The sequence below is a fragment of the Gasterosteus aculeatus genome, chromosome 9, assembly GCF_964276395.1.
Source record: "Gasterosteus aculeatus chromosome 9, fGasAcu3.hap1.1, whole genome shotgun sequence".
Classification (NCBI taxonomy): Eukaryota; Metazoa; Chordata; class Actinopteri; order Perciformes; family Gasterosteidae; genus Gasterosteus; species Gasterosteus aculeatus.
Window position 1 is genome coordinate 6,617,150 of NC_135696.1, and position 26,741 is coordinate 6,643,890.

The window sequence follows — 26,741 nt, forward strand, 5'->3', positions numbered from 1 at the left end:
AATGATTCCCTCTCAAACTGATTTGTCTTGTAAGACGGTCATTCATCGAGCCATTGCATTCAAATAACAGACATGTTGTCACATTAGAAATGTTTGTTTATATCTTAAGTAGACTTGATTACATACAATGTTTTCGCTACATTCTTTATTATCTTTTCTTCCTTTCTTTAATACAACAGTAGGACAGACTTGACGTTTTGAGTGCTGGGTGACTGTAGTCTGACTGTAGAAGGGCTGTCACTGGTAAATGATGGATTATATTAGTTGTTGTAGGTATGTTTTTCATTCATAGGACTAGACACTTTTTGTTGAAAAATGTTGATTAATCGAATGTGATTGATTAACATCTTTAAGGCTTATAATTGGGGAGGTGTACGTCTATCCAGGTATGTACATCCATCACATAAAATATTTGCATTGCACAGATTTCTTTTGTGAATAACAAAAAGAAAGATAATAATATGGCTCTAAAGAAGAACTTAATGTAAACAAATTAACTGTTTACAAGAGACACACAATACCATGTTCCATTTCAAAACATGTTTATTGGTCATATACAAAATAAAGTAAGCTGTTTATCAACAAACATACAGTATATACATCAATAAATTAAAAGATGCATTAGACATGATAAAACTGTTAATTTAATGAATACCTTTTCATCATCGCTTATCTACAAATTGGCAAAAAAAATACAATAATTTAGTTGAAGATAAATACTTACAAAGACTGTCACATTTTAAGTATTTTCCCATGTAAAGTACTATCATAGAATAAGTTATTACACCCCATACAGAAATATTACAAAACACAAACTTTCCCATCACAAGGACTCACGACTTTTCTACAGCTTTGAACGGACACTTTTGGAACACAAAAATATGCTCACCAGTTGACACATCTGGCTTGATGGGGAGGAAAATGTTAACTTGACTAAAATAAGACGGAGACTGTTAATAAGTGAATATGATGAAGCGATACTTAAACTCTAAAGTTGTAATGTTGGGGGCTGTTGCAACTGGTAAGGGGCCGCTGAGGGAGCACTACGCAAACATTATGGATGAAAACACCAAACAAACGATCAAAGGAATCGCTTGTTGATTTACTCCCATCGATCCGCATTGGAAGTGGGTGAAAGGGCTTTTAGAGTCCAGTGGCGTGATTCACTAGACAAGATAACAACCCCAATAACTGCATAACAAATGGAAGATAAGAAGTTAATGATTTGCATCTTCTAGAAAGAGTGGATGCATTAATAAGAGGTGGTCGGCAGCCCGCTCAGTTAACTGGCAGACACTTGTAAAAATGGATGGGATGAGTGGAGGGGAAAGCGTTTCATCAGATGTGTCTCCATCACATGTTTGGTTTAAGAGCAGTCGCTCGGGTTTGAGGGGCGGCGTCTTTTCATAAGGAGGTTATGACCCCTGTACAGGCCGCGCGAAAATAAGGTCAGCGCGTCTGTCAAGCTCCTCAACTAAAAACTACCGACCTGCGTTGTTTGATGGTTCCTATTGGTCACCACTGGTCAGCTGATCATATCTGCACAGTGAAAACTCGCAAAGAAACTTCTGAAATCATGTCATTTCTCACTCACTTGTTCGATGGTGCACTTTATTTTTTAATATTTTTTAACTTTAAATATATATTTTTTTTAACTTTATTCTTATTTTATACTAACCCATAGCCTTATTCTACTAACCCATTGCATTCGAATTTCATTTTATTTTATTACTTGTGCACTGCTTGTTGTCTATTGTTACACTGTCTACTGTCACGCACCAACCGCCAAGACGTCCTTGTACATTTGACATATTTTGGCAATAAATGTTTCCTGATTCCTGAAATGTTTCACCTCACTTGTTTAGAGAACTAACACCCTGACATGACGCAGAGCTTCACATCAGAGGAATAAAATAACCACAAAATGTTCGTCCCGGAAGACAAAAATAATGATCTTGTTCAGTCGGACTGCAGGCATTGCATCACAGCTACTTTGCCTCGTTCTGAATTGGAAATGGATAAAACATTTTTGATTTGATGTTTTCACAGTTAGTTGTTAAGTGACAAAGACAAGCCCGATTTAAACAGAGACCAAGAATACATTTTAAACACAGTATATAAGCTCTTTAACCCTGTCACATGATGCAAATACCTGCAATTATAAAACAGACAACTTGACACGACCACAACGAAGGTATCATTGCTCCTGTGCGGCAGGAGTTCTAATTCTGCCTTGCACAGTTTGCATAATTAGAAATGTCTATGAAACAGCAGCCGCCAAGTTGACACATCTGTGCTTCCATAGTACACATCCAACTGAGAGAAGAGGAGCATAGACATGCATGCAGCTCGACAGTGGCACTTTCAGTACAAACACTTTAACTGACCCAAACAAAGCTTAGTTGCGTCTCTTTCTATTTCACACCACCATGACCACAAACACCTCACTATACCTGCCAGCGAACAAACGTCTTTCAACAAGCAAACGAGCGATACAGACAGGAAGCAACAAAACAACAACAACAAAAAATCTAGATAATCAAATAATAGCATTCTGACCGCGGAAACGTGACAAATTAAAAAGAAAACACATACATAAATATACTGGGTGCCATATCTATATTTGCTCGTAGCTGAACACCCTGGAGTATATTCCTGTGGCGTGACATGATAGACGTGAAACCATTTCACGGTCGACTGAACCTGCAAACCAGTGTTAAGATTATGGAGAAATCCTATTTTTAAATCTCAAACCCATTTCCCTTCCAAAGCCGTTGTCACCTGTTTGATATTGTATGAATGCAGATAGAGACAAAACCTCGCTACTCTTAATAACTGCACAGCAGTAGGCTAGTTAACCCTTTTTACTTCACAGTGGAAAAGAAGTGGTTCAGGTGAAAGGCTGAATGTATGCAGGCTACTGTTGATTATATTTCGGTAAATTAACAGCATTAGGTAAAAAACAAAACAATTTGTGAAGTAAACCCAACTCTCTGACAAACAAACCATTAAATAGCGTAATACATTTTTTTCACTTCATAAAACATCAAATACATTAACAAATTAGTTTCACTTCCCTGACACTTACAGAACAATTCAAAAAACAAACAAAACAGGAACATTATATATACAGAACCATATAAAATCTGCACATCAAAAACATTTTTTTCCCCCACACACTAGAAAAATAAGTAGGGGCGATGCAGCCATTGGGGCCCATTGTTAAGGGTCCCATCGCTGATGCCTTGGAACACACAACAGCTTGAAGCTTGTGAGGTTCACCGTCTCACTTCCTCCTCCCGTCAGTCATTGCACCGCCAAGAACGAGCTTCCAACGCTTCGGATGACCAAGATAAAACCACGGGGGTAGAACCGAAGCGACACGCGGCTCTGCCGAAATCAACTTGAGAATGTAAAAGTTGTGAGTGCGGACAACGAGCGGCAAAAAGAGCCGATCCAACAGATGTTCAGTGCTGGAGCTGAATGATGAGGCCGCGAGGACGAGGGTCTTATGATTAGAGAAAGAGCGCAGTGACCCACCGTGACATCACCCGCCTCGGCCTGATGTCCATCCAGGATCCGAGTCACACCCATGAAACAGTGAACGTTACAGTGACCTCGTCACATACCTACACAGCACAGCACACGCTAGTTCACGGTAACACACACGTGCCTAGTCACTAGAGTTAAAACAAAGCTATTCAGTAGTTAAGCCACTTTTGGTACAATTGCAAAATAGAGACACACTGTATATCAAACTGATTTTGTTATTCCTTTTTTTTTTTTTTTACAGGTCGTTACAAACAATGCAAAGATAATTGTCTTTATAAAATTCCAGACTCGAGACCAGACATCGACAACGGATTCTTGGAGTACAGAACACCACGTAAGACTATGGTGGGACTCTGGTGAGATGAAGGAACTCAGAGCGATGTCTCTGCTGGCCGACCGCACCGTCCAAAGTCACACCCGGACTCGCAAAGCGACTTTTGCTGTTAAAAGCAACAACTGCAACATAAAGCACTTTGATTTGAGGGCAGAATGTTGCTGTTGGTGTAATAACCCAGATGCGCCCATTCGGTTGACAATCAAACTCATAAACATGCACACCAAGTATTTTACATAAAAAACTATTTATGTACTCAACAAAAAAGGATGTCCTGTGCAAGAAAGTGGAGCTGTTATGACGACACTTTGTAAATATACTGCCAAGTGGCACAAACGGGTGGACTTAACATCATTAAACCTGCTACTACACAGCAACGCACAGGTAAATGCTGTCACGACCTGATTCCTGACTGGGCAATGTTTCACATTAAGCATTAAGCACAGGTACAGGCAAACACCTGCGCTGAATCCCCACTGTCCTCTTCCCTTCTTCTTGATGCATATCTTTAGGAGACCAAGGCACTTGCCCTTCCAATCATCTTGAATACTTTGAGAGAAGCTCACATTTTGAAATTGCCATTTCCCTGAAAAACCCTACAAACTTAGATAAGACTTTATCCCCTTCTGTCTATAGCATGTTTTTTTTGGCTAAATATCAATTGCCTTGTCCCTCCCCCCCCCTCTTTCTGTGTTGTTCTGCCAGGAAGTACTATATGTAATGAAGGGAACCAGCTGAAATCAAAACTGAATGAGATGGAACAGGCGAGAGGAACTTGGACACAGGAAGTGAACAAACCGTAGAAAAAAAAAATGAACGCTAACTAAATGTAGCAATACCAAAACCAACACGCGCCACAGAATTTCACAGAATTCCTGATATATAACAGTTGACACACAGAGAATACACTTTGGACCTCATGTGCATGACAACACAGTACAAAACAGTAAAAATACAGTTACCACCGTGTAGTATTTATATATATTTCTATGGTTCTTTTGTGAAAAGGTTTTTGGCTTGGGTCGAGCATAACAGGACTTCTCTTCAGCCACTGAAACCAACAGGCCACATGAAAGCTAGTGAATTCTTTTGGAGCTCAGGGACCCAACACTTGTGTCAATGTAATCCAATAAATTCTATGACTAATACATTAATACCATCTTTTTTTTTGTCTAACATATATGCAATGCTAATATTAGAATATTTTTATGTAGGACGAACAAATTTAAACTCACATCTTCTACATCATCATTTGAGGGGAAACAAGCACTTCAGATCTAGTGGGCATTTATGCGAGATTATGAATTTACAGACATCTTGATCTACCAGCAGTAAAACACCTGACTCACATAAATAGCAACTGAACAAAATTACATGATTGAGTGTCTCGGGCATTGACATTTTTGGGATTACCCCCTCCATCCATGGCCTGGATTAAAACTAATCTCAACTCCTTTGACTTTCCCGACCTTTCAGTGACCGTAGGAATGCCGTGTGTCGGTCCTGTGCTGAGCGATTGCGCCTTGACCTCCATCGTTATGGTCCCAATAATCTTCCTCTGCTTCCGTCCTTTACTCCACTTTTACTGATCTGAGACAGGTGACAGGAACATGCTGAGGCCTAGTGGTGAAGACTGCCTCGCTGTTTGACGTCAGTGCAGGTGGAGGAAAGGTGGCCGGCAGAGAGGAAGGATTAAGCCGCCGCACCCGACCCGCCCTCATCCATCGTCCCCTTCCTCAAGACCGCGCATCGGTTTTTGACTTCACTATTGTGATTACGCTCGTGGCTGTTGCCATCTTCCCCGGTATGAGTGGACCAATGACTGATGACGCCATCCCTCCCCCTCCTCCTCCTCCTCCTCCTCCTCCTCCTCCTGCGCCCCCGCCCGCCCTCACCCCGACCCCGACGGAGGGGCTCCGCGCCACAGTCCTGGCGAAGGTCTGTAACGCCTCGTACTTCGACCTCAAAGCGTCGAGCTCGATTCTCATCGACGCGTTCTCGTTGGCCAGTTTGTCCACCTCCTGCTGCAGGTGGGTCTTCTGCTTCTCCAGCTCCTCCTTCTGGGTGACTCGCTTCACCCGGCAGCTGGCGGCGTAGCCCCGGTTCTTCAGGGTGCGCCGCCGTTGCTTCAGCTGCACGATCTCCTCTTTGGTGAGCCCTCTGAGGTGCTGGTTCAGCTCCCGCACGGACATGGTCACCAGCTCGTCGTCTGTGAGGCTGGTGCCATTCTCCCCTGGCTCGCGCTTCACCTGCAGGGGAAAGGCGAGTGAAGGTGAGTGAGACGGAGCGAAACACAAGGGAATCCGGAGTGAAACAGTCACTCGCTTACCTTCAAGGCTTTATTTCCTTTGTTAGTCGTCGTCATGCCACAAGTGCCTTGCTCTTCTGAACAGACCTGCGGAGACGCACAAGAGTGCGAAACGTGAGCAAAGGGAGACCACACGAGGAGAGCGAGTTCTAGTAACGGCGTAAAGAAATACAATCACGTGCTACGGTTATGTGTTTGGAAGAACAACAACGGTTCCTCAAGATCAATAAGAGCATAGTTACTGTGTGTCAATACACACCAGGGTCAGTGGAGACAGGCCCAACGTGAATCCAGTTTTGGAGCCCTGTGGTGTGAGAATGTCACAGGATCACGCATCTCTGTCACAGTGTGTGAATAAAAGTGATGCACAAACCTTTCTTCGAATTTCCCTCACTTCCTGTTACATGGTGGTTACCCTGCAGTGCCCACTACCTTTGTTCTGTTGTTGATCTCTTATTGGTTGGTTTCACGCCAATAGGAATGAAACGAGTGTAAAAGCAAACTGTTAGAGCCCGAACACAAACACACAACACACACACACACACACACACACAGTGTGCAGACAGCAGAGAAGTAGAAAAACAAAGCGCTTTCCCCTCCTCTGGGTTAAAATGAAGGCAAACCAAACGGTGTAAAAACATTTGTACTGCGGAAGGAACAGGAGACAAAAGGATGGAGGCAAACCAGAGAGTCAACAAAGACAAAGCCTGGAAGGGCAGAAGATGAGATCAGACCTCGGAGCGCCCAGCTCCACAGATCAGCGTCTGCACCAGCTCTCAATGAGATGCATTGTGTGGCGCGCTGATCTGGCTCTCATCTCTCAGACCTGTGTGTGTGTGTGTGTGACTGTGTGTGTGTGTGTGTGTGTGTGTCTGTGTGTGCATGCTCAATAAAGAGCAGCTATTGTTTCTGCTGCTAAGCGATCATCATGAAACCGGTCATGGTGATTCAGCAGATTCCTCTCGATACCCCCCACCTCGCCTCTCCCTCCTTACACACAACATTTCTGCTCATCCCCTCACCCCTCACATCTCTGTTGTTACGCCACATACAACCATCAACCTACTTTCCTGAAAAGATGAGGGTTTGCCAAAAATGTAGCTGCAAGCTCAGGGCCTGCGGGGTCAACAAGGACATGTGCTTACATTTGATTGGTCCTCAAATGCACCTGCTTATCTATCAGCCTTCCTAACCTGATACTGCTGAATCAGACATTTTGTTAGAACAATTTTCTGAGTAAGGACGGTTGTCTTCCAATGTAAAATGTACATGTATGTAATGTAATATGTAAAAAAGTAAGTAATGCAATATTGCATTCACAAGTTGGGAAATTTAAAAATCTTTAAAGGAAGTTAAGACGTGAGGCAACAATTCTGTTCTTGTTTCATTCTTATTCTTTCTGTCAAACCGAGCGTGCCATTGAACTTCCCCCACAATGCACCTCTGTCAGTCTTTGAGGGTGCGTGAGTGTTTGTGCAAGCGCTGCCACAAATCCCACAGTTATAAATAGCTGTAGATCAATGTTAAATGTATGCTACAGACACATGCAAGTAATAGCACGTGCAATACAAAGCACATCAAATGCACAGCAAGGCCAAACTCAGACAGGAATTCAGTGGAATTATGAAAAATGTGGAGGAATAGCAGTTTCTTCCACTACCATTATAACAGTGTGGTGAAAATGTCTGGAATTAAAAATACACACTGACCCGTGGCGAATATGTCCGTGTGGCGTTGTGACCCGGGGGAAACACTGAGCAGTGATGCTCCACTTCTCCTCACATGGGAACTTTACTGTAACGGAGCTTAATCCGAGGCCTTTGACTTTAAGCATTCTTTAATGAGTCAGGCTAAGGCAATTAAAATGGACCTCCATTTCCCCGCGTGTAGGTGGAGCTTCTTCTCGATAAACAAATGTCTTGCGTCCTCATAAGCCACTGCAGTTTGCGATATGTCACGCAGCCTCCTACAGCTGGAGGTGCATCGCATAATAGATGGATCAAAGACATGAAGACCGAGGGTGGCTGTTGGGGGTGGGGCTGGAGGAGAGGAGGGGGAGAGGCGGTTTTCCTGCCAGGCACTGGTTTATTTCCCCTGTGCCCAAACCCCCCCACAACACCATCTACATACAAACAAAAAGCATGCCAGCAAAGCACACACACACACAGACATTCCCCTGCTGCCATGCCAGTGGGGCACAATAAAACACACATGGAAAATGCTCTGCTGCAAGCACATAAAAATGCAAATGTAGTTTTGTTTTAAGTGCCTAACAATACTTTTACTACATGCATAAATAGAGTTTGGAATAAAACCTCTGAACCATGCATGTACTGTTCAGAGGTTTTATTCCATATTTGACAACACATAATTAAAATATCTTAGATAAATGGAATTGCTGCAGGTGAACAAAAGGTTTGTAGTAGATAGATTGGTAAAGAAGTCTATAGATTTATAGATGTCTGCCGTTGTCTTAGCTACAGACAGTATGCAGACAATAGCATTTTTTTTCACATTTCAGAAGCTTGAACTAATTGATTTTTTTTTGTTTGTTGCTTGAACAAAATACCCGCTGTTATAGCTAGTGAAGTGGTACTTGCGGTGTTATTAAACTTGCAGAGCAGGAGAGTAAATTAAGTTTAGGGTTATTTGATCAAGGTTATAAAACTGACCTACGCCAAAGCATAAAACTGCAATGAACTCATTTGTGTGTGTGTGTGTGTTGTCTGAGAGCTCAGGCCATGTGTAAGTCATCCAGGTTAAGGATCATCTGCTGAGCGAAGGCATCGCCATTCATCTAGGGCGCACACACGCACACACACACACACACACAGTGCAAGAGGTGTCCTTCCCATAATGCTTGCGGGGTGGTCGCTGCGGTCTGGTCAATGCCACAGCCACCGTTGCTACAACAGACAGCTTTTCTGCTGTTGCAGGCTGTATTTTTATGGAGCAAATGAAAGAATGCTGACAACTCAGGAGCAGAGCTGCTCACAGTGGAGAGACAACACACACACACAAGGAGGACAATAGGGACAGGGATGGAAGAAAAGGTGGAGATGAGTACAATACGGCTAGAAAAGAGCAAAGAAAAGATAAGAAAGTGAGGAGGATAAATGGCGTGGTGAGACTTGGTAAGTGAAGAGGAGGTGGGGGGGGGGGGGGGGTTGGAGTTGGTGAAGGAGGACTGAAAGAATGCTGACGTCTCCAAAGCTGATTAGCGTTACAGCGGAGACATCACACCCACAGCCGAGAAAAATGCTGAGTATGAAGGGAGGACGGGTGCAAATGACAAGGGAAGAAGGAGGAGAAGAGAGGCAAGTGAGTCGGGTGGAGGAGGAGGAGAGGAGGGGGACAGAGGTGAGCGTTGAGGAGGAACAGGATGCAAGGGGTTGTGTGTGTGTGTGTGGGGGGGGGGGGGGGGGGGGGGTATAAAGGGGGGCGGAAAAGCGTTTGGGTGAAAATGCATCCTCAACACATTTGTAAGAGCTTAGCTCTTGGGTACGGAGGGGGTTGTGGGGGGGAAGGATGGATGGCGGTGGATTGGGGGCGGAAAAAAAAATAAACCTGGACTCAGCAACGACCACGACTAAAACCTCCAATTAGAAAAGTTCTGAAGCTGATCCGGTGTAATGAAACTCCTGCTGACCATCCGTCTCTCTCCTCCACGTACGCGCCGTCGCCTCAGTCCAGGAGACGGGATGAAAACAAGAGTGATTGTGAGACAGTGGGTGAACACAGCGATCGCGGGGTTCATGGAGATAGATTGAAGTGCGTAAGGGACTTAAAGCAGGACTCTCTTCCTTTGTGTAGTGCACAGGAAGGTGCACTGTGTGTGTGTGTGTGTGTGTGTGTGTGTGTGTGTGAGCGTCTGGCCTTAGACGGAGCTCTAATTAATCTTGTTTGAGAGAACCTTTTGCTCGCTGCCAACACACAGAGAGAGGAATTTCTTAGAAAGAGACGTCCTACTTAAAGCTGGTGGCATGCTGCACGCACGCGCACACACGCACGCGCGCGCACACACACACACACACACACACACACACACACACACAGGGAAATCGCCAGATTAGACGCTTCAAATGCGACCCGGGGGCTGGTGTGTGTTTGTGTGGGTGGATGCAGGCATAAACAAGCTAGCGTATAGCGAGTGATCAAGAACAGGCCGTGAGAGTCACACGTCGGTTGTGATGCAGTGGCAAGACGGCCTTTATTCGAATAATCGCATCATAACACCTGCCTTAACTGCGCCTCCTCCCTCAGGCAACTCTCTGAGCAATAATGGAGAACACAAAAGGATGGCAGCCGAGTGAGGCGGCGAGGACACCGAGAGGACATGATGGAAAGACACAAAGGGAGCTAAATGTGGGCAACGTGAATTAAAACCTCAGAGCGCCATAAAACTCGCCCCCCCCCCCCGGCTGCAGTCCACCTTGGCTTTGTTTACAACAACAACAAAAAAAAAAACTGCCCTCGCTGATGGAGCGTGGGCCGCGGGCGTTGAGGGAGTCGGCGAATGACGAACAACGAGCACCGCGCGCGCAGGCTAATTGAGAATTAGGAATCGGATGAGCGATAATGGCGACCTGTGTACATGGGGTGGGGGTGGGGGGCCCGGAGATGCAGGGCCACGGGGAGAAGGTGAGGGGAGGAAAACCGAACGCCACTCTGAGCCGTGTCCGTGCAGAGGGAGGCTATTAACCAGGAGGTACGAAGAGCGTGAAATAAGCACGATAACACGGACAGTGAGGGGAACATAGGAGGAGACACGGGGAAAGGGTTGCAAAGGAGGCCCCTCATATGCATATTATAATATAAAGGCGAGAGAAGAGAGATCACTTTCACACTCTCCTGAGTGCTCAGAGGGGGTGCGTGTTCGTGCGCGCGCCGGTTAAGTGTGTGCGTGTGCGTACGTAAGTGTGTTATTAAAAAGGCACGAAAAAAGTCCTGCCGTCGACACGTTTTTTTCCCCCCATTCCAGGTAGTAAGTCGGAGTGTGATGACAAATTTCCCAACACAAGCAAAAAAAAAAAAAAAACTGCACCGTCAGGGCAATTGAGCTCTGGCTCCTTTTTTTCATAAGCGCTTTTTTCTGTTAGAGGAGTGAAGCATGTCCCGTAGGAGAAGTCCTCTCTTTGTGGGTGAGGGAGACAGCGATAAATAAAAACACGACGTTCATGTTTATTTCCCCCGGACGCTGTCAGCACTGCCAAGTTGAGAGAAAAGTTTGGCCCCAAACAAAACATTGTTGTGCGTCTGTGGGGACCCACGCATCGTGTGTCAGTCACGTGAGGGAGGTGACATCAGAGACACACATTCAACACACAAACAAGAGGAGATTGTAGCTCCCGGAGGTGTCATGGAGGACAGGGGGGGGGGGGCTTTTTACCAGAGGCCTTCATTGAGACCATTTGCAGGTCCAACATGTGCTGCCACTTTAAGGGGGGACAAACAAACACACTCACAGGACGGTAGCATTCTTCACAAAGCCCCTTTTCCTTCATAAAGGCCGTTTGTATAGATAGTTCAAATACTTTGGTGTGTGCACATTAACCAATTGGTCTGTTTCTGCGTTTGCGCTCATTTAATAATATATTGGTCTCCAGTAAACACTAAAAATAAATCAAGATTAACCTTGTGTTATACAATTCTGTTTTTTTGTCTTCCAGCTTTGTCAGCTTTAGAGCTGAAAGGTGAGGTTGATTAATCAATGTGTTGATCAATTGAAAAAAAACAAAAAACTGTCTTCGACTTCCAATTAATCCTTTAAGTCATTCTTTAGGAAACTCTATAGGACGACCAGGTTCCAGCTTGTGATGAAATTGAATATCTATAAGTTGGGAACTGTTGACTGGACAAAAACAAACATCTGAGGATCACATGGTGATCAATGTGTTTGGCATTTTTTTTTTAAATGAAATTTCATAAACTAAACAACTTATCTGCTGAATAGACAAAAAGTTGGCTGCGGGTCTATAGTGACCTTTGTATCCAAAAGGTCAAACAAATATACAAGAGATGCATTGGATTGAAATACGAGAAGGGAACTTTCCAAACTTCCACAGGTGAAGGCAAAGAGTTGAGGCACACACGTACATTTGTTCCCTCTCGCCGCTCCTCTGCATTGATCCACGCGGTGTGTGTGTGTGTGTGTGTTGATGCGTGTGTGTATGTATTTTTGTTTTAAATAGGTTCAGAAATTCAAACCCCAATTCTGGGATCGTCACACTGCAGTTAAAAAATGCGGCAATTTGGCGCATGGAGATGATGCAAGCAGCAGACAACCTCTGGTACGGATACTCCTGTTACTACTCCACAGCTTCGTTCTCCATATCTCCGCACTGCACGCACAACAAAACCATTGCTCTGGTATGGAGTTCAACGCGTTCAGCGTTCAGAGTCCGCTGAGGGGAAACGTGGAAACTTTTAAGTGCTGATCACAGAGAGATTGTTGATACAGAACAGCAGCTTTCTAATATTGTTGTTTCAATACATTTCGGGTCAGAGGGTTGGATCGGTAATAGGAACCACTAAAACTGAATTAATCGTGTTTTTAATTTTTTTCATCCTCTTGGCATCTCGCCGGTGTCTGCTGCCGTAGGTTTTTATCTGGGTTTTGTACATTTTTCGGTTCTCAAGGAGGTTTTGTAAATAAGGAGTGAAAACACTTGTGGATGGAAGGTAGATGTAACACACAAACACACAGTCAAAATAACACAAGGACATGCAGCACACTCACACGGAAGCAGGAAAAACAGAGCACAGCAATGATTATGCACTAGATCTGCTTACACCACATTTCATCATTACTGTGGAGAAGAAACACTCCACTATTGATCTGCTTCCTTTTCTCTCTCTCTCTCTCTCTCTCTCTCACCCACTCGCCCGTTCCGTCTTTCAATCCTGCTTTTACTTTCTTTACTTCTCTCTCACTCCCGGAAATTTGCAAAAATAACAACACTTAATAAAAACAGGATCCCAGCAGTAAACAAGGTCATAAACACGCATGATTTCCACTCATACCAAACTCTCTCTCAAACAGACACACACACACACACACACACACACACACACACACACATACACACACACAGGAGATGGACACAATAATGTGAACACCTGTGCAATCTAATGCAATCCAGTACGATAGTCCTGCAATAAAAGGCGACCTTTCTAAAATGTCTTCTGCTATTCGACACAACTAAAATAAACAGTGACACGTTTCAGACATTCACCTTATTTTGTTAACGGGACGGTTTACAAAAAAAAAAACCTTTCACATTCCTTAAAGTAGGTTGTCAATCGTTCTGGTAAATGTCGGCCTCTCAGACACCGATCACACTGGCAATTTGACTAAAGTACAACATTATTAGCTTCCCGGGGACGTTTACAATAGGCAATTGCCTTTTGTGTTATGTCGCATGTGTGTTCCTTGTGCACTTCTTTGAGCTGAAGCAAATTATCAATAAATCACTGAATGATAGTTTTTGGATTAAAATCATTAATTTCAAGCAAGTTACTGAAACCTTTGATTCGAGCGTCTTCAAGAGGGGATTTGCTGCGATTCTTTGTCATACATCACTGAAAAACAAATACATCGCAAATTAGAGAAAGATTTTAACACAACACTAATAATTATTTTCACCATTGATAAGTAATATTTTGGATTAACGGATTAGCAAATTAAAGGCCAAAGAAAGTAAAAAATGTTCATTTTAATTGCATAAATCACAAGCTGAAGTTTCGGTGTTCATCAGCTTGTTTCATCTCACCATCAGTCTACAAAGACGTTTCACTCAGAAGAGACTGAAACCTTGACTATAAAAAAATATTTCTCCCTAATTTTCCTAATCAACTGATCATTTTAGCTCTCAACATTTGTGCAAATCTTCCTTTCAGAGGTAGGGTTCAGCGTTACATCAACTTCTCCCTTGTAAATGCAGAGAATCAAAAATTGTTTTTTATGGTCCCACCCACACACAGCAAAACACATACAGCTCTGATGAGAAGTTATATTAGCACTCATTACTTGGCATTATGGCAAATGCAAAATGCCATAATGACCAACGGTCAGTAAAACCACCTCCCATTGCATCTTCTTTCAACATCTTGCAGTCAACTCTCTCTCTAACCCTTGTTAACACACATGTGCTCTTACACGGCAACTAGCATCTTATAGGTGTTTGACATACCCTGCCTTCTCTTTTCCACACTAACGCGCGTCCACACACACACACACACACACACACACAAACGTGCACGCACATGGCAAGGCAAAGAAACTAGCTGTGGTAAGTAACAAGTGAAAACGCCATCTGTCAAGCGAGAGATTATTTGCTTCGCCTCAGCATTTTCAGGGGAATGCCTTGAAGACAAAAAGGTCCTTGTTCTCAATCTCTCCGCAAATCCCATCTCTCATTCTTCCTCCCTCTTCCTTCATCCCCCTTGCTCCGCGCGCCTTGCCGCTTCGCCACCATCAGCAAAGTTGCACACATAAGCATTGGTCAGCGTTCAATTACCGCAAACACCAGGGAAGGATGGGGAAAGTACTTGACAGAGAAATGCACTTCAAGCACTGATTAAATACTGATACCGAGTATAAAAAGTTTAGCCCCTTGGTTGTGTGTGTGTGTGTGAGAGAGAAAGACAGTGAGGGGGGGGGTGCTCTCCTCTCCAATACTGATTCAACTGTTTCATCATTATGACCCTCTATTACAGTACTTGCCAACTTGCTTACTACATACTTTTGATACACTCCGCAGAGTGCTGACTCGAACTAAAGCTGCTGATATGGAGTCATTAGGGTGTGAAGTTTGTGTTTTTCTTGAGCCCACAGAGCTTCCAGATTACTCCTCTTGCAATACTCATAGGTTGCTAGGAGGCAGCAGATAATGGCCCATCCACAAGAGATCAATCAGAGGATATTCTGTTGCATTGCATGGAGTTCGTTGAGGCGAAGTCTCTGTGCGGGTTCATGAGCAGTCAATGCTCCATATTAAACAGACATGGGAATGCCTCCTGCCCTCTGGCTTATATCGGTTATTGTCCAAATAAATGTTACACTGGCAAAGAGGGCTTTTTTTTAATTATTTGTTGACTATTGGGGGAAAAGGTGAGTGAGGTCACTGCAAGACATCATGGACAGCAGGTATCAGCTGTGTCAGAGTGCCATAAAGGGTTTATTCAAGTCACAACCAGAAAAAAATAAAAATAAAACCAGATTAATCTGATAAATAATCGTCATTGCATTGTGCATCACGCCATTGGTCGCGCTCTTCATGTTTGCTCTAAGGCCACTTTAAGGGGAAACGTAAACGTCTTTGAACGAAAACGTAAGTACTGATGAGATTTTTTGCAACACACCGACAGCTCTGATCATCCCATAAAGCCGTCAACGTCCTCAGAGCCGGAGCCTCGGATACGGAGCGAGCCTCGCTGTTGCCATGGCTCCCTCCTGCCTCCGCTGCGCTCGCGCAAACCTTGAGAAATAACAACGTTGTGATGAATCAGCATCTCTGTCCAGCCGGCGTGCAACCAGGAAATAGACGGTTCCTCTGCCCTGTTTAACCCGCCGCTCGTGTATGTGACATAAATGGAGCACCGAATGTCGATTAATAGATACGCGAACAGACGGTCCGTCGGACGAGCAGACGTCTGACACAAAAGCAGAGTCACCGCCTGACGGCCGGCCGGTTTACCAACACCGCGGTGTCGGCCGGAGTTGTCTACCGCTGTCCGCCGGTTTTTTGTTTGCTTTATTTACACATTACACATGTTTACTTCTGTCACAACGCCGACTCAGCACGCAGGCAGAGAGCGGGCGAAACGTGAACCCCGGGAGTCCGGAGGAGGATTTAAATAAATAAATAAACAAATGAAACGTAAACCGTAAACACAGTGAAACAACCCGAGCACACTTTAACGGACGTCTTACCGGAGGAAGAAGGCGACGGAGCCACAGACGAGTCCGCCGCCGGCGAGGAGGAGGCGGCTGCGGGCTGCGCGTGTCCGCCGCGGCCGCTTCAGCACCCGGAGAGAGCGGACAGTCGGAGGGGCTAAACGCGGAGGTCGTCGTGTGGGTTTCGCCGCGCTAAGGCGTCACGCCGCGTCGGGGCGGAGGTTCCTCCCTCGGCTATTCTTACTTTCAACCTTTTTCTAAATGTCGCGGCATTTAGTGGCCACCGAACAAGGGAATCCCCGACCGCTCCACCGGCGCAGAACAGCCCCCCGACCCCGCACCCGGGCTCCTAATTCCGACACATGGCTTCTTCTTCTTCTTCTTCTTCTTCTTCTTTTTGTGAAGCTTGACAGCCGTGACGTTGCGCCCCCTCTTTGTCTGTGTTGTTACGGGGGGAAGGCGCCGGCCGGTCGGTTGCTCGGTCGGTCGGCGTGGCTTTTCCGCTCAGACCGACCGGCTCTCCCGGCGGCGGCTCACAGTGCGGACGACGGCCGGACCGGGATGATTCAGCACCACCGGCCCGGCGGAGCTGCCGGGGAGTTTCGGCGGGACGAGCGACGGGCACTGGCGCGGCGGTGACGGAGGAGGGCGGCCGCGCACACTCAGCAAAACAACACCGCTACATTCAGCACTTTTAAAAGAAATGCAAATGCTTGATTTATAACCAAACCGACTCACCAGAAGTCAAACCAAGCGACTTTCGCCCCTCGCAGGTTGTGGGTTCACCGATGGTTCGTTGGACCCGGGTGAGGAGAGACCCGATGGAGAAACGCGTGCGTGTCTTTCCTCCGCAGGGCTACATACATGAATCCACTCCTTCCTTCCTTCCTTCCTTCCCCGCTTGTTTTAGTCTCTGGTCGGAGGCGCCAGACGTCAAACGATGTTTGGGTCACGTGGTTTCATTCATGGAGGATCTACGCGGCCCGCATTTAAAGAGACACGGGGCTCCTCCGCCGCGTGAGGCGTGATAACACAACTCGGCGTGACAGCCTCTCTGCGTGTATGTACACCTTCAACACAGGGATGCCATTTAAAAAGGAAATATCTGTGTTGTGGTTTTAGATTATTATTTGTGTGTGTGTGATTAAGGACCCACCAAAAAATGACATTCATTTTAAAGTGGAGAAAACAGAAAAAAGATACAATGAAATAACGTGAGGAGTTGCAATTTCTTTGTGGAGGTCCTGTTTAATTTTGAAAAATCAAAGTGACGTGTAGATTTCTATCGTTGTTCTGAAAGAAGGAAATGATGAAGCACAAAAATATCAGCATTACTTTTGACTTGGTACAAATAGCGTGGATATGTATATTTTTTTAGGACGGTAGCAAAGAACTACATTTAATATCTAATTACATTTATAATGCACATGTGAGAGGTTGACTAAAGGTGTTTTTTCATAGATTGTTATAACTAAGCTTTTTGTTATTTTGCATTTTTGTCTGTTGGCTGTACGTGACCACTTTCTAATCCCACTTTTCCGATTTTAGTTCAGAAGCCAACTGAAAGCCATTAACCTCTATCATAAATTATACATTATCTAACCTCAATTACAATTTAAAACCAAACCCAAACCATTAGGGCCAATGCAGCAGTTCATCAATACTCTATTTCCACCTATGAGGAACTAATGACTTTTTAAACACAAGACAAGAAAGCACTCAACCAATATTAGCAGCCTATTTCTGGATAATGCCAATCAATTTATGAAATACCGCCGGTATTTTAACAACTCATATCTCCACTCCAGCTTTCACAGGCCGAAGCAAAACACTGCCAGGCTGCCAAAGGTAAAGATTTTTAAATGCCACTTAAATCATGGTATGATCTTTAAGAAATTCCCTATACGTATCCCAACTATAGTCACACAGCCTGCTTGGTTGTTGAGAACCAAACAGGCTGAGTTTGAGAACCTCGTACAAGAGACTGAAAAGGCCGGCCAAGCTACGTCAACAGAGCATAGAGATGGTTGGACTACAAAACATAAAGTGATTTCGTCCTTGGCTCAAATGGACATTAGTGCTCCGAATCGTAATTTCAGCAGCTTTAAATTGATGCTTACACTGAAATGCATCAGGAACTGCTATTACGTTACTGTAAAGTGGAGCGTTCTGCATCATGAACACTTTCAGCTTAGTATTGCTGCATTTACTCAAGTAAAATATCGAAGTACTCAACCCAACGCTGCTTGTGCTTGTAGGCCCTCATTGAAGTTAACCACTGAAACAGTCTTGATATATCAACACTGAGGTGAAAAGGTGAAACGTTTAATATATAAAATTTCCAAAAAACAGTTCACCCCGACCAGGAAAAACGTGTACATTCTGTTAACGTACACATTGTTTTGCTGCTTTGTCTTAAAAGATCGGAATATGAGGGTCAGACTACACACCTCTGTGCATGTCTGACTCCCAGGTAACGATCAGTGGACCAGAGCTCATGTGTTTCCCCAGGAATCCTTTGAGAGGAAACCCAGAATGCAGATTCACTCGCTGTGTGGTAACTGTTAGAGCTTCCTCTTTCCGCAACCGCTCCTCCAGACAGCTGCGGCACGCTGATACTGTATCGGCCAGGAGATCATAGCTGTGCATTGGACACTCACACGCACACATACACCGACCGTACACTGGTGCCCCAGTGAAAAAGAGGAATATTTACGACTGATTTCCCACTAACACCTCTTTCCCCGGCTCGCCTCTTTAACTTTTTCATTACGGAGGGGATTAGGGGGGTGTGTGGTGGTGGTGGTCAAAGGAGAAAAAGACCTTCAATCTACTCACTCATCTTGATTTCTGGCACGCGTCCTGCCTCCGCTACGACATGCAAACAACCGTGTTACTACAAAGGTCAGTGATTACACTGATTGAGTGGAGATGACAGGTAGCATCTGGCCTACCTGTGGATAGAAACCCCATGCTGGGTTGGAGCGCGCTCACACACACAGTAGAAACTCCTTGGGATTATCTGCCATTGAACTGCCAGTTTCAGACCCTTTGCTGGTGTTGGGGTGATTGCCGCAGCGCACACACCCTCTTCACCTCAGATGGAGGAGAGATGCTCATAGCTGCCCGACCGACAAAAGGAAACAGAAGTCTAATAATGAGAGGAAAATGGAAGTCTTTCCAGGAATGGCTAATCTTTATGGACAGCGCTAGGAACATGAAGAGAATAACCTTTCACAATAAAAGGGGGATTAACCAAGACACTTCAGTGGCAGAGGGAAAAAACATCGCCCGCACAAATAAACGACACGAGTGCACTAAGAGCATGCAGGGCGCAATTTAATCAAGGGACACTGCTGTGTGTATTAGTTTAAGGGAAATAAACTAATCCTACAACAGCTACAAATTGTTCAATTATAATGAGGACACGGTTCTTCACAAACCATCACTTTTCTTGATGACTATTTTCCTTCTCCATTATGCACCTGTGTGCTGTCTGAATAGACCGAGGGGCCTATCTCACTCCAACACAAAGTGGCATCTGTTAATCCAAAATGTAGCGGCCTGGAGCGCAGGAACGGGCCCAGATATCTCAACTTTAAGTCTGCAGCAAGCTCACAACTTACCCAAAGGTAACGGCTCTCCCGTCACACCCATTCCGAACACATCCATGTGTAGTTTCAAAGAGCGCAGCGATGGCGAGTAACATTTATTAATGCACCGTATTTAAATACACCATTGAGGTTATTACTTATTTCAGATACACATTTCATATAAAAAAAAATATTATGGTAATTTTACAAAATATGTATCCAAAGAGTCCAAAAAGTTTGTCGCCAAATGAGCCTCCATGGCAAATTTCAGTTGAAAGCAGTTTTCCAAAAGCACAGTTCGTCCTAGTGACTCTTGATATTCTTTCATTTAAATGACAATTTGAGGCCCAAAAACTTCAGAAAAGAGACAACTTGAAAAGAGAAGAAAAAAAAGTTTAAAAAAATAGTTTTAGAACCAACTCAAGCAGTAAAGTGTAAATATTTAGCTAATTCCCCATAAGAATATACTACAGTACAATGTTAGTTACGCAAAGATAAAATAATCCAATAATGTCATCAATAATAACAAAGGTCACAGGGGACATATTACTCCAGAATCACTGGTATCAGCTCATACGTACATTGAGCTGATAAAACATTTCTACATTTACATAAAATGGATATTTTATGCAGGACTTTGAAATGCAACTTTGCTTAAGGTTCCTCTTTTCAAGTTTATTTTCTGAATTAGTTTAAAAATACTGTTAAAATGTTAATGTTAAGATCAATAGCAGAGAAGAGGAGACGTTCTGATCTGAGGAGAAATCCATTATCTCATTCATCGGCCATTTGTCCCGTTGATGGAAGGCTTCTAAAATTGGCCTCGGTTTCCCCCGACCGCCAATCACAATGCCCCTCCAGGTTAGAGACGAAAACACATTCATCTCTCTTGACTTAGGCCATACAGGGGAGGACACGCCAGAGGACAGAGGGGACAAAACAAGACATTTTCCATGAATATGAGTGAATGAGTAACTGCTCGACAGCTAATGCTATTAACCAGTAAGAGGGCTTATGTGGGTCAATTAGATGGTTGTCCACGGTCAATATTTAACCATTCCCAACAAGCAGATGTGCTAGAGGCTAATTTGATCGTAGGGCGCCATCTGCAGGCCAGGGTACCTCTAGATTAGATAGTGATGAGTCAGGGAGAGACAAACATCTTTGACACAGAGTGGGTAAAAAAAAAAGCAGTGAACACACAACCGAACACAAATAACGCAGTCAGACGGACGCATTCAACTCAGGGACAAACCAGCGTTAGAAAAAAAATATATATCAATCTACTTTTTTAATTTTAACCAGCACACTGACACTCAATGATTGGTATGCCAAAAAAGAAATGTACATAACGTGTAACATTATGGGGATAAAAATTATAACTGGCATTACAAAATACATCATAATCTATACAAATATATTGTGTCGATTATTGTCCGGTGAGACTTCCAGGTAACAATCTTCCATTCCTTTGAGAGAAAATGTAAAAAAGAGCCTTTCTATAATAAAATTAAAAAAAACAAGTTTCAGAGGTTTTTAAAGAGATTTGAATTTTGAGTAAATATATACCTAAGATGTCCTTAACAAACAGGAAATAAAGAAAATATATATTTGCCAACAAATATCAGATTCTTGTTGAACAACAACCGAACCGTCTGGATTGGGGACGGAACCGTTTATATCTATGCATTGGTTTATCATGTTTTGTTTTATGAAGTTAAGAATAACGTATGTTGTAGCTTGTAGCTTTCCACCTTATATTATGAATGAAGAGCAGTGTTCAAAATCAAAAATTAAGTTAGATTAATTTTGTCCGATCCATATTCAGTCTTTGTTAACAGTGAAATACTGGTGGTTAAACAAAATACAAGTACTTGCAGAAGTAGAATGAGGGTATAGAACGATTTACATTCCAACTTCATTTAATAATAATAATAACAATGGCAAAGATCTTGATCGTTTCCCAGCAGCTGTCTGTGTAACAGGAATCCATGACGGCCCACTGGGCCATTATGGTTTAACAGCCCACAGTAGTCCTTGCCCCAAAACAGACAGACTCCCTTTTGCTCTTCAGTGTGTATTTGGATTCGTCATTGTGCACGTTTGTGTGTATACGGTAATTCTGCATCCCAACATTAGGCCATAGCGGTCTGCAGAGCATCCAGAATGCACCTAAGCTTGTGTGTAAAGTGGCCGTGAAACCCCTGGATGTAACTTCAGTATGAATAAATTATTTGGAATAAACGTCAAGTGTTTTGGAAGCGATTTAAGACCAGATGAGCAGTATGCCTTTTTGCGTGGGTCAGTTCTTCTTCTTGATACTGGGACCGCGGCTGTTAAACAGGCTGAGCCCCGATCTGCCGTTCCCATTAGCCACGCCGCTGACTTCGACTCCGGGCTGCTGGAGCACCTTGTCCAGCGTGGTCTTCTTAATGGCTGCTGGGGAGATGCGCTCCTGGTCTGCCAGATACTGCAGCTCCCTGAGCGAGGAAAAGGAAGCCCACAGATCAGAGGTTTGGCACAAATGTTGGAATGTGTGCGTTTGTATTTCCTTCATCGGTAAACAACTATAAAGTGTGAAAATAATGGTTTCGTAATAAATCATTATTTCCATCAGTTCCTTTGTAGCCGGTGTTGATAGTCCAGTAGTGAAGTGAGTAATAACATGCTCAGCTCTAGTGCCACGATAGTTGGTGTTTGATCAAAGACAATGCTTTTTATATTATTGTAAAATAGTCTTCTTATCTACTAATCAATTGAAATGTATTATTTTATTTATTTATTTGAAGCAGAAAAACAAGAAAATAATCCAAATTGTTGAATAATCTTGTGACCCATGAACATGAAAACTGAGAAAGCGGCAGTGGTTTAAGTTGGCAGGTGCGACTGTCTCACCGTGTTCTAATGCACGAAGCCTCCACTGCATTGATCAGCAGGCTGCGGAAGCCGCCGCTCTCGAGGACGTGCAGGGCGTGGATGGTGGCGCCCCCTGGGGAGCACACGTTGTCCTTTAGCTGGCCGGGGTGCTGCTCCGAGTCCAGCAGCATCTTAGCTGCTCCCTGAAGAGAAACAGGAACAACGCAAAAAACTTAACGAGTGGAAGGAAAACATTGTGTGTTTTTTTTAAGGACCTTCTGAGCCAGTCAGAAACGTTTGTTGCATTAAAACCAGCACCTCAGCTTCTCCGTTTCCAAATAGACAGCTGACCAGTACATCGAGGGACATTGTCATTGACAATAGGAGAGGGGGGAAAAAAAGACATAAATAGTGTGCATGCTCACACAGACACACAACTGACCAATAGGGCCTGAGCTCCAAGTCTGACAGCCAATCTTCTGGGGAGACCCATCTTCACTCCTCCGTCAGCAAGAGCATCCAGGGCTGTGAATGCCTGTTAAAAACACACAAACAGCTGGGAGTTTGTTTCCCCTCTAGGCAGCACAGACATCACATCTTAATCAAAAGTACAGACATCATATCAACGTACTATTGGAATCAACAGATGTGTGGTTTGTCCAGCTTGCAATTCTTTTCCCGTATTACGTGGCCTTCTGTCCTGTCTGCTATAATACATCTTAAGGCACTGACATCTAATAAATTGCTAACTCCTCACAATTATTAAAAGGAGATACAAGCCATTACCACAGCAGGGCTACATTGTACATCATATGCACCCACTTGACCTCCCCTCCCTGACTTATTTTTATATGTAAATATATTACCAGCCACAGAACGATTGCAGAGGATTTTAAAAAAGAAAAATCATTTACTGCTCACAGCAAAGCAGACTTTCTTCCTTCTTCACGTTAGGATTTTGACTTTCTCAACGCTAGTGCCACTTTGATTACTTGTGACTGTCATTATTAATAATACTTATATCCATTCAGGTTAGTCCCTGTAGCTCTCTTAAAAGAAAAGAAAGTTCCTAACCAGTCTATTTTAGGATAAAGGATCACAAAGTGCTACCTTCTACTACAAATCTGGTTCTATGAATCACACACACGCCTTTTTGACGAACACGCAGCTCTGAATTTACTCACGTATGCTGGTCCACTGCCACTCAGCCCAGTGACAGCATCGATGAGGTCCTCCTCCACCTCCGTACAGAAACCTACACTGCCCATCAGCTGCTCCAGCAACTTGCCGTCCTCCACCTAAAAATGCAGAAGAATTAGTTAAAGAAAAACATATTGTATTATAATATCTCAACCTCTTTGGACAGCTTTTGTGATGTTGACAGTTATTGTACAGAGAGATAAAACTAACATCCTAAAAACGTACAAGTCTTTTATTTACTTAACACTTTACCCGAGCATGTGTCCCAGTAGCGTACACCGTAGCTCCCTCTCTCACCACCACGGGGGTGTTTGTCATACACCTCATGACTTTAGGAGCTGGACGGTACTGAAGCAGCTTCTGTGAAAGGAAACACATAACAGGTCGGTAGAGGAGGCACCGTGTTAAACAATGGCCTTAAATCAGTTTGGAAGCATGTCCAAACAGCTCAACAAAGCTTCATTTGAGATATGGAGGAAAAAGACAGAAACATAGACAGGGAAACGGTATTCAACACCGGTCCTGTCCAGAGGGCAGTTTGCCTTCATGTAAACTGGCTGAACTTTGTCATTATGACACGATCAGTTCCGTGAACCGCACTCAGATCGATGAGTTTGGAATAAGCTGCATGTCTGTGGTGTCCGCGGTCATCGATATAAGCAGATCTGTTGGGGAGAACAGGCGAGGCTTTTCAGCGCAGGAGAGGGATAGAAACAGAAGGCTGACCTTCTCTATGGAGCTGATTGTCACGCCTGCTGCACAGGAGACTATGAGGTGACGGTCCTCGATGTCCGGCCCAATTTCATCCAAAACAAAGGGGATGATGTGGGGTTTCACGGCCAGGAATAACACATCACTCTTATTGACCGCCTCTTTGTTGCTCGTCGTCATGTTAACGCCCATTTTCTGTTGAAGAAAAAGGGGGGGTTGTAAGGCTTGTTTTTTTTTTTTTTACAGCAACTTTATAAGCCCTTGGAGAAGCCCACACCCGCACCAATGTTTTGATTTTAACTCCCATTTCAGGGATTCACACAACAAAGCAGAGCAGTTTCTCTTCTCACCCTCAACCCTGACACTGTTAGCAACTCAGAGTCTGGGGAACTGGCTGTTATCCTGTGAGTAGCGATCACACCTGGGGAGGGAGACAGGAGGCCGTGGAGAGTGAGTGAAGAAGAGGAACCATGAGATGTTATATGACAACTGTAAGACAAAACCTTGCAGATCCCATGAGGTAGAATAGTACATAAGGCCGACAAACTAGACAGTCTAAAGAGGCAGGAAACAGAAAAGTGCTTTCTAAAGTGAATACATAAAACAATATAAATGCAGGAAAGAACTCCTGCATGAAGATAACTAAGACCATAGCCGAGATGAATGCATTAGCTGGGAAAGGATAGTCATGAATCTAGTTGTGCAACTCTGTAGGCCTCAATTCAAGCATCAGTGAACGCATGTTCTCTACAGGGCAAATATTGTATAATAAAGACGAGGCATCACCTGCAGCCATGAACCCTTTCACCAGTGCATGAGCCAGCTGGCCCGCGCCAATGAATCCAACACTCATCCTGTCAGATGATGGTTCTCCTCCGACCTGTAAAAACAGCCACATGCATTTCAATGTGCCAAATGAAATGTATTATTATATACAGAATAGAACTTGTCAAGATTGTTACTTCCATATAATTGTTGATCCAATTATTGATAGATAGATACTGGATGATGAAACATCTTTTCTGACACTTGGCAGTACTCCCGGGTGATTTGACTGAGAAATGGGCACATTTAATGATTGATAAAAATAATAATAACGTTCTGGTCCCAGAGACTCAGTTACTAGCTACAGCAGATACAGTGCAGTCTGATGACATCTTCTGCAGGTCTTGATGAAGTCTTACTCCTTAAACAGTGGAGTTTGTAACAGTGTTTTCCAAAACCACTGCTTTATGAAAGTGAAAACCCGCTTTCAGCGGAGTTCGCTGTTTAGCACCGTTTAGCACTCTCCCGTGTAGCTAACGTTAGTGCTAACATTAGCTCTCCAGTTGATGCTGAGGGACGATGATAGCATTTCGTAGCTAGCTGCCTGTGCTCGAATAGCCGCTCCGTAAGCGAGGTTTCATTACCGACAATGAATGAGAAATACGCCGCATTCATAAAATACTCACAGTCTCCTGTTTTTAAATGTTCCAGCTGAGGTTTCCTGAGCAGCAGGTGCGCGCTGACGACGTGACGGTCCGGTGCCGGCGTGAGAAATCCACCCGAAAACAATACTTTTAGTGTCAACGTGGCTTCGCTGGTAGTCAACTTCAATTGTGCGCACGTAACTGTACCAGACAGTGACGGAAGCCAATCACGAAAGAGACATGCGGATTTTCTGGCCAATCAGGGAGTAGATCACAAGATTTGGGCGGGGTTTGCAGTCCTCACGCCCAGTTGCATCAGTCTTCTGGGCGGTTCTTAAGCGGGCACTACCAATGAAGATATAGGTTAAATAAGGGGACCATGAGTCGTAAAGTGGGTTAAATGTGCATTACTGACATGTTTACATTGAGACCATGTATAAGTGATTAAACACAGATATTCTGGACGTTTAGTGTGTGTGTGTGTGTGTGTGTGTGTGTGTGTGTGTGTGTGTGTAGAGAAGAGAGCTTATTTTACTAGTATGTCGTTTTACTACAGAATCAGAGCATGCTGTCCCATTCCTGTACTCAAATAAGAACCTGCATACAGGTATAGTTTTCTATAAAACCAGCCTCTTGCAATCATTACCGAGCCTGTATCTGAACACTCCAGTATTCAAACACACACTCGAACCAGAAGATAATGCGGTCAGTCATATTTACTCAACAGAAAAAAAATCTCCCCACCCTGACCTTTTTTAGAATAGGCCAACATTCATTGCAGGACTGGATAGAGTTTAATCAGAGGACGTTTTTATCGACTACCCTTGAGTGAGACATTATTTTAAAAGATATGTACGTATTTAAAATAAGACAAATTTTC

General features: G+C 44.0%; 2 protein-coding genes and 1 long non-coding RNA gene across 7 annotated transcripts; 1 reads left to right on the top strand and 2 right to left on the bottom strand.

Moving 5' to 3' along the window:
• Positions 1 to 525: 525 nt before the first annotated feature.
• mafgb (v-maf avian musculoaponeurotic fibrosarcoma oncogene homolog Gb) lies at positions 526 to 17,193 on the bottom strand. 5 transcript variants are annotated; one of them, XM_078080305.1, is made up of 4 exons: positions 16,831 to 16,998; positions 15,558 to 15,673; positions 6,216 to 6,281; positions 4,117 to 6,135 (listed from the first exon to the last, which is right to left on the bottom strand). In XM_078080305.1, the coding sequence occupies exons 3-4, from the start codon at positions 6,249 to 6,251 to the stop codon at positions 5,623 to 5,625; spliced, it is 549 nt and encodes a 182-aa protein (XP_077936431.1). In that variant the 5' UTR covers positions 6,252 to 6,281; positions 15,558 to 15,673; positions 16,831 to 16,998; the 3' UTR covers positions 4,117 to 5,622. The 5 variants fall into 5 exon arrangements, with proteins under 5 accessions (XP_040041862.2, XP_040041863.2, XP_077936431.1 ...); XM_040185930.2 differs by lacking the exon at positions 15,558 to 15,673 and adding an exon at positions 6,454 to 6,498 and having other exon boundaries at positions 16,831 to 16,991; XM_040185928.2 differs by lacking the exon at positions 15,558 to 15,673 and having other exon boundaries at positions 526 to 6,135; positions 16,831 to 17,193.
• LOC144383281 (uncharacterized) lies at positions 7,884 to 8,110 on the top strand. Its single transcript, XR_013450644.1, has 2 exons — positions 7,884 to 7,990; positions 8,026 to 8,110. It is a non-coding gene; the product is annotated as an uncharacterized LOC144383281 (long non-coding RNA).
• A 3,764-nt stretch (positions 17,194 to 20,957) lies between the features above and the next one.
• pycr1b (pyrroline-5-carboxylate reductase 1b) lies at positions 20,958 to 26,193 on the bottom strand. Its single transcript, XM_040185893.2, has 9 exons — positions 25,904 to 26,193; positions 25,239 to 25,332; positions 24,803 to 24,873; positions 24,468 to 24,647; positions 23,994 to 24,101; positions 23,726 to 23,839; positions 22,984 to 23,076; positions 22,581 to 22,744; positions 20,958 to 22,165 (listed from the first exon to the last, which is right to left on the bottom strand). Exons 2-9 carry the CDS (start codon positions 25,303 to 25,305, stop codon positions 21,988 to 21,990), a joined length of 975 nt encoding a protein of 324 aa, XP_040041827.2. The 5' UTR covers positions 25,306 to 25,332; positions 25,904 to 26,193; the 3' UTR covers positions 20,958 to 21,987.
• Positions 26,194 to 26,741: the final 548 nt, after the last annotated feature.